Here is an 8,577-nt window from a genome sequence, read left to right as displayed (position 1 = left end):
TTTTGCATCATATAAAAAGCCATATACGTCTCAATCAGAAGAGTTATAGGAAAATTTAAAGCCACAAAGTCAATGCTACCAACAGAGTCAGAAATCTTGTTATGGCAATTTTTGTTTTGTAATGTTTGTCTCCAAGCTTCACAATTCAACCCAACATTACTTTCTTATTTTATGCCTCCAACTTCCTTTCACTTGGTCTTTAGGTATTGCTTTTATTTGACTTTGGATTTATATAAATCATTTTCAATAAATACTTTTAGGAAAAAAAAAATCCTATAATTTTTCTAAAATTATAAAAAAATCTATTTTCAATTTGTCTCCATGTTTTTCTCTTCTACATTTCTTTATGGAGAAACTCATTGCTTACTTATAATAATTTGCCTTAGAAGGCACGATAATGTTTTCCTTCCATTAATTTTATGGTTTTCACACCTTAATTGAACTTCCTTCATCAGTATCTGTGCCCCTCCAATGTTTATTACATGTCATCAAATTCACATTCACATGTGTGGTGACTTTTAAAGTGTTTTCAGCATTTGAATTTTGTTAATTTGAAATCGTTGTGTTATTGCTGTCATCGGTGCGAAAATGGCGCAAGATCCAAGTAATCATATAAAACAGTTCTCTTTCCGTAAGAAAATGAAATGAAAAAAAAAAAACTTTTAGAGTTTGCATTTTGTAAATAGTTTGTATTTTGTAAATAATTTATGGAATATTTAGAAACATTTGTTTATTTGTTTTAAATAGTATTAAGTTTGATTACATTAGATTGAGTTAGGTTTAAAATTTATTTTTTAATAAATAGTTTATGTTCTTACAAGGTCGGGTTCCTACTTCAATAATCTTCATATTCTCGTCCTCACGGCTCCTGTGCTTGGTGTCTTTCTATTCTTTTTTCAAGATGAGCGGGGTAGGGTACCTGCGAAGGCGTTCCGACGCTCCAGTCAATCCGAATATAATATGCAGGTGAGTTAAGGATGAAAAAGATTACCTTTGACATTGGGTCTCCTTTGATATTTATAGCTTTGTGTTGGGCTTCAGCTGTCATGGGTATGCTTTTGGACTCAAGCGAAGATCCATTTATGCCTTAATCATAGTTTATGATTTAAAGTGGCTTAATTATGACTAATTGCAGTTTATCGTCTGCTTCCAAATTCGTTCGGTTTTATTGACTATTCGAACCTGATAATACAATTTACAAATTAAGGGTACTAGAATATTGATTTATAAGAAAATCGAAAAAAAAATCATGATAGATTTTAGGAGTATATGAATGAAGGATGCTTAGCACATACATGACCATTGCTTCAATCAACTATATTGTGGAAGAAGATGACGCGGCCATTAAAGTTGCTTAAAATTGTGTCCAGCTGTTTGATGAAGAAATTGTTGCTTATTATGCCCAGGATCCTTCTATTTATCGACATTATAATTGCTTGATTGGTTGAAGCTAAGCATAAAGAGAATGTGATTATGGTAATGTGGGATGATTAATTTTTTTTTTTACTTGTTCTAAATATCCAAATTGGTTTGGACTTTGGAGTTGATTCTTGTGCAAAATCGATTTTACATTAAAAACTACGTAATTCTTAAGTAGAAATAAGGTTAATCATTATTGTACCAAATAAAAAAATAATTATTTTTTTATTTTCACGATTTTTGTATATACATCTTTGAGAAAAGAATAGACATTTAAAAAATTACATTGATTTTGCATATTTAATTAAATAGCAACATTATAGTAACACATTTTCTACTTGTAACCTACTCTTCCATTTTTTTATAAACTAGTCACAACTTCTCAAACTTTATAAAAATTTCGTTGACTCGTCATGACTCCATTTGCCACACGCTTCATTCATCATTCATTCTTGTATAAGTGTAGTGTGTGACTGGTTCAAACTACAAAGTTTTTATTCACCAGAAACATTTTTTATTAAAAAAATAAGAATTATTTTTTAATAGAAGGTGTATAAAAAATATGATGGTGGAATTTGGTGCAAGTGTCACATCAGGGATGATAAAGGACCGTTTCCTCTTCCTTTCTGGCCCTGTTTCTTATTTACACACCACACAGGTTTCACTAAGATGGAGTCATGCATACAATGCAAACGTTGAAAAATGTTATTCCGTCTGTGAGTCCTTCACACGTTGTCCCTGCTGAACATATTTCAGGAATTTTATGATATTTAAAGTTCTTTCATGGTTAGTAGGATCCATAACACTCTTATAATAGTGAATTTTTTTTTCATAGATAATGATGATTCTTATCAATAATCCATTGATCATTTTCATGACAATGCGCCTGCTAGGTTTGAGTCACACCATGAGATAAAAAATCAACATGTTGCAATAGTGACTTGACCTGCATGATTTGATATAGACCACAATCTTTCGTAGTATCATAATGCAGTCCTACAAACCAGTAGAAAATCCTGTGTTTGTTTACAATTTGAGGAATTTAGCTTATAACAGAAACAAAATAGTTCGACTAAGAAAAGGGAGAAAGAAACACTTAATCTTTGTTTTGCACGTCTTTGTCAATCTTGGGAAGAAAGGAAGGGTTTCAAAAAATTCAGATATAGCAACGTTACAACATGTTGGCTCCTCTTCAATCTTTACATAACATGGTCACAAATTACAACTTACATAATCATAATAAATTAGAAACAACCACAGAAATGAATAGAAATATTAGGAAAATGAATAACGGGTAACATTCAAATTTGGTGAAAGCCGATTGCACTACAGAATTTGAGTGGTTGACTCTGTATGTAGGTAGTGAGAGTGTTGTTACAACACGACCTTAACGCCCTTTTGGATTCATGATCTGGGAAAACACAGCACTTGGGGTTAACCCATCAGAGTCTTCACTAGCCAAGCTTCTACCTCCAATGCTCATTGAAATGCCACTGCTTCTGGAGTCGGTCACATTACCATCATAACCCCCCATCGCATCAGAGTCTTTCTTTCCTTTAGAATCTGTATATGTCGGCTCCACTTCATTGCCAATGCCGCCAAAGCCGTTGCCACTTTCCTCTGCACTTTCTTGCAGCTGCAAAGCAAATTCAAGGTTCCACAAGACATCACCCATGGATGGCCTTTCAATACCCTGGTCAGCCACACACTTCATCGCAGTCTCGGCAAACTTCTTGAAGCATTCTGGAGCTATCTTGCCTTTTAGATAGGGATCAATGATTTGGTCAAGAGTGCCTTTGAGGTAGCAATGAGCTGCCCACTCAGCCAGACTCACTTGCTCCTTAGCAAGGGCCGGGTTCAAAGCTGGTCGAGCACACAATATCTCAAAGAGAACCACCCCAAATGAGTAAACATCAGATTTGTCAGTTAGTTGCTGCCTCCTGAAGTATTCTGGATCCAAGTACCCAAAGCTACCCTTTACTACAGTACTTACATGGGTATTATCCAATGTTGGACCTGTTTTTGACAATCCAAAATCAGAAACCTTGGCCACCCACTTCTCGTCCACTAAAATGTTTGTTGTCTTCACATCACGGTGGATGATTGTGTATTTAGCACCAGTGTGTAGATAGTGTAAACCCCGAGCAGCTCCAATGCATATCTCAAGCCTTTGCTTCCATGGAAGTGGAGGTTTCTGGGTCTTGTACAAATGCTCCCTTAGCGTTCCATATGCCATATAATCATAAACGAGGATCATTTCAGTGTTTTCTTCACAGTATCCAATCAGAGAAACAAGGTGGCGGTGACGAAGTTTAGAGAGCATTTCAATCTCAGTTTGGAACTCATGCACCCCTTGGTCAGATAGTGGATTCCCACGTTTAATTGCTACCTTGGTTGTTCCACCATCAATTTCTCCCTTGTAAACCTTACCGAATCCTCCCACACCAAGAAGCAAAGCCTCATCAAAGTTGTTTGTGGCGGACTTGATTTCAGCAAATGAGAAATGACGGCAAAGGTTTGACGGGAGAGAGGAAGCATAACTTCCTGTTGTGTTGGTCTTGGCTGAAGCTGCAGAATGTGAATTACCATAAAGAGAAAGTGGAAGCCATCCAGATGGCCCTTCACTTGCACCAGAATCCTTTCGTTGTCTACGGGATAAAGCAAAAGCAAATAGCCCAATCAAAAGTACTACAACAACTCCTCCAGCAACACCTCCTGCAATAATGCCTGTATGATTCTTTGATTTACCATGATTATGTGCTCTAGCTGTTGATGGGTCAATTATGTCTTGCACAGGGGGAGGAATGGGATTTGTCCCTGCCAGATTCCCTGCAGTATCATTAATTTTGAAAATCTCCACTCCATTCAAGATTGCATCATAATACATGGGCTTGTCAGTTGGATCTGGATGCAATGCAAGCCACAGGTCCTGCCGTGGTTCTACATCTTCGGGAATAAAGACAACATAATCTTTATGCACAGGCACCCCATTAGAATGTGAAAGGCCAAATTCTTTTGCCCAGGCAATAACATCAGCCTCCTGTGTAGCAGTTTGATTGTTGAGGAATATATCAAACACTCTTTGATTATTCTTGGTTATATTTGATGATACCTCAGCAAAATGGAGTCTCACTAGATAGGAAAACCCAGAATCAATGTTGAAGATCCAACTCAAGTTGTAATTTGTGTTGATTTTCGGATTCGGGCCCATTGATCTGGCTGTAGTGTAGACATCAAGTGGAGCAATATAACTTGGTGTGCCCGGAGGATACTCAAACTTCACATCTGGATCAGCGGGCTCAGTAACCCCAAATGCAGCCCCAAAGAGGAAGGGAACATCATCAGACCATGACCTAAACATACCAGTATCATGGGAGGGAGAGATATCATTCCCACCCACATTCAACCTATAAACATTCTCAAGTGCAGTGCTGTTGTCAATAGTGTAAGCAGTATTTGTACCAACTATCATGGTAGTTCCATCAGTAGAAGTATAAATATCAGGCATAGACACAACCTCAATCCCATTAACAAACGCGTAAGCATTGGATGCATTGGTGGACGGAGTGAAAGTCACATTCAAGGTTTTCCCTTCAACATAGATGGCAAATTCCTTCAAAATGTAGGCATAATTCAAAGCCAGGGTGGTCTGAGCAACACTAAAGTTCCTAAGAAGCGTGTATGAATTCGCCGTCACCGCAAAACGGGCATCAGATGCATTGAGATTGGAGTAAGAAGCCGGGTAAAAGTGCAGCCGGAGGAACTTCCAACCGGAAGCCACCGGGAAAGCATAGGTAAACGGCGCGTGGAACACGCGTGCTGTCATGTAGGGCACCTGGGGGACGGCAGGGTCTTGAGTTGCCGCCGGCGATACGGTGGTGGATTTTGCAGAGGAGGAATCAAACTTGGAACCAACATCAGTGGTCCATACACGGCCATCAGTATCAGTACTAGATGAAGGACCCCCACAATCCAGCAGAATATTATCTGTAGGCTGAAAATCCTTTGCTACAACAAGCTCAATAGCCAATACCAGGCACACAAACAATGGCACACAAACACAGTACCGATTCACGCTCCACATCACGACACAAAATTCCAAACAAAAACCAAACCCAAACCCAAAAACCCTGCTCTGTTTTCTACCATACAATTGCCAACACCTCTTGTAGGGAATTACAATTCACACGTACCCATAATTTAAAAACAATCAAAGACCACAAATTTGATGCGAAGATCTTTATAGTGTAGGAATCCAGATCAGGAAAGGGAAGTGGGGTGGAGGGTTATGATCAGCTCAGCTTGGACCCAGAATTTCCAAAACAAGCAAAATCCAAAAGGGGAGGGGCAATATGAACTAGGTTTTCAGTGAACAACAGGATGAACAATGAATTGTGTGGGATAATCAGTAATAAGGGTGAGGATGGTTTGAATGTTGAAAGAAATTGAAGTTAGAGAAAGAAGGTATTTTACCTTATGCCATGGAAAGAGGAGCTGAAAAGCAACTCAGCGAGTCAAAGAGGGACGATCCCGAGTTTTGAGGGTTGGATTGGAAGGGATTTGGCAGTAGCTTACAGCTGGAAGGAACAGAGAGAAAATGGTGGAAGAGGAAATGGAGTAAGAAAGTGCCCCTAATACTGAAAACCACGTTAAATACCACACCTACTACTTCTAACAGGAAAAAAAAAAATCACAAACAAAACCGAAATTAACTAATAAATCTATAACTTTCTGTCATTTCTTAATAAATGTATAACTTTATTTATTATTTAACTACTAATATGTACCAAGACTATTCTACTATCTATAATAAAAACATTAAATAAAAAAAATTTAGTATTTTGAAAGCATTAAATTCGTTCTTATATATAAAATTGTTTTATAAATTTCTATATATAAAAAATTCAATTTAATTAGTAACATAAAAAATTAAATTTGCTGATATTTTGTGTTAATTATTTAAAATTAAATTTTCTGACAGCTTTTGTGTTATTTATTCAAAATTAAATTAAAAATAATTGGGATACATACATAATCTATTTTTTCACTTAATTATATTTTTATCTAAGTAATTCTTGTGTGAAAACATACATCCTCTTCCCATTCTGTTTGAGAATTTTTCTTATTAATTTATGGTGTTTATTATCTCTTAACTTAAAATGATAAATATTAAAAATATTTTAGTAAAAACAATGAATACTATAAATAATATAACATAGATACATTGAATGCTAACACTAAGATGATGTTCTTGAAGATTTATAAATTGAATGTTTTTCAGAAGAGACAATTTATTTGGATAAAGTTATTGTCAACTGTAAAAGTATTTTATCCATAATTCAATATCATATGTAAGTTAAATAATTTTGTATTATTTTTAAATGCATAAGTTTTTGTGTGTGTTATGTTAAATTGAAATTGAAATTGTAGCATGAGAATTCACAATTAAGTTTTGTATAAATTTTATTATAAAAAAAAAGTTATTTTGAGGATTGGTTTGTATAATGCAAGGAATGTGCATGGTTGTTTGGGTGGTAAGCAAAAAGAAAGGAAAAGGCGGTGATGATTGGATGACAGATAAGTTGTGGTATAAAAGATGGAAATGACAAACAAACACAATCACACCTACGTCATATTCCAACTTCCAAACGCGTTTTCATTCCTTTCATTTCACTTTCTTATGCTTAATTAATACAAAACATCACTTACTTTTTTAAAATCCTTTATATATATATACTAAAATCAATACTTCAATTTTTTTTTTATATATATATATATATTCCATTCATATAAGTTTCTAAAATCAAATAATATATATATATATATATATGTATAGAAATAAATTTTCAAAATTGAAGCATATACTCTTCTATTCTTATTATTTATGAGACTTTTTCAACACGGTAATGTAATTGGTTCATTTTATGTTATACTATACTATACTCACATTTAAGTAAAAAAAATGTAAGCTAACATAAATGAATAAACTATAGAAAATAATATTCAATTATTTAACATATTCATTTAAATCAAGTAAAACATTATTAAGATTTATGTTTTATTTGGATAAGGGTGAAAGTAAAAAAGAAAACAAAATAGGAGAATGAGAGTGGAAAATTATGATGTTTAGATAAGCAAAGTTTCGTTTGATAGTGAGTATATTTTGATGGAAATGGTAGATGATATGATTGATGTAAAATGTCATAAAAAATTAATTGTGTTATTTATTAATTGAGCAAAATACATTTGTTATGATTGAGAAAGAATTGAATTGAAATAAAGATAAATACTTAGATATTTATACCTATATTTATAGAATTGAGTTTGAAATAAAGATAATATTTATAATTAAAGTATATATATTTATGTAATTATTGTTATTTGAAATTTGTAATTAAAGAAAAATTGCAATTTTTAAATATTTTTAATTATGCAATTATTATCAATTAAAGATAAATAAATATCATATTATACAATCTAGTAGATATATCTCAATCCGATTTGCAATACACACAAATAAGTAGTCTATAATTTTAAATTTATATGGATGTGCTAGAATAACTAATGGAGATGTATGAAGAACTTACCTAATCCTTTTAAATTACACAATCAGAAAGCTTTTTTAATTTTCAAATTATACAACATGAATTTTTTATTTTTTATTTTTATAAAAAACTTTCAAATTACACAATTTTAAAGTTACTTTTTTATGTTTTAATTATACAATCTAGAAGCTTTTTTTACTTATAAATTATTAATTTGGAAGTAATTCTTTTACATGAAAACTTACAATTTAAAAAATATTTTTTTTCATAAATAAACTTCTAAATGGTATAATTTAAAAATATTTTCCAAAATTCATAATTCATAAATAATTTTTTTAACTTTTAAATTGTGTAATAAAAAAAGAAACACTTAGAAATTATATAATCTAGAGTGTTTTCTTCTTTGAGTTCATTCATAATACAATATATAAACAAAGTAAAAATGATACAGCAATCATAAGGGAGCAGGGGACAATTTGTTGTTTTAACCAACTCATCAAAGACTGTTTTTTCATAACCTCCATATATTATTCTTTCATAATTATAATTTGTTGTATTCCAATCCTAAGTAATATTTATCGGACAGTTTTTTTAAAAAAAATTGTAATTAGTT

At 33.1% G+C, this 8,577-nt stretch overlaps 1 protein-coding gene across 1 annotated transcript; it reads right to left on the bottom strand.

Moving 5' to 3' along the window:
- Positions 1 to 2,504: 2,504 nt before the first annotated feature.
- Positions 2,505 to 6,065, bottom strand: LOC137823570 (receptor-like protein kinase FERONIA). The gene has a single exon (XM_090294257.1). It carries the CDS (start codon positions 5,501 to 5,503, stop codon positions 2,807 to 2,809), a length of 2,697 nt encoding a protein of 898 aa, XP_090150383.1. The 5' UTR covers positions 5,504 to 6,065; the 3' UTR covers positions 2,505 to 2,806.
- Positions 6,066 to 8,577: the final 2,512 nt, after the last annotated feature.

Source organism: Phaseolus vulgaris, chromosome 8 (genome assembly GCF_051622355.1).
Source record: "Phaseolus vulgaris cultivar YP4 chromosome 8, ASM5162235v1, whole genome shotgun sequence".
Taxonomy (NCBI): Eukaryota; Viridiplantae; Streptophyta; class Magnoliopsida; order Fabales; family Fabaceae; genus Phaseolus; species Phaseolus vulgaris.
The sequence above is the reverse complement of the archived record's forward strand: the minus strand, read 5'-3'. Positions and strand labels throughout refer to the sequence as shown.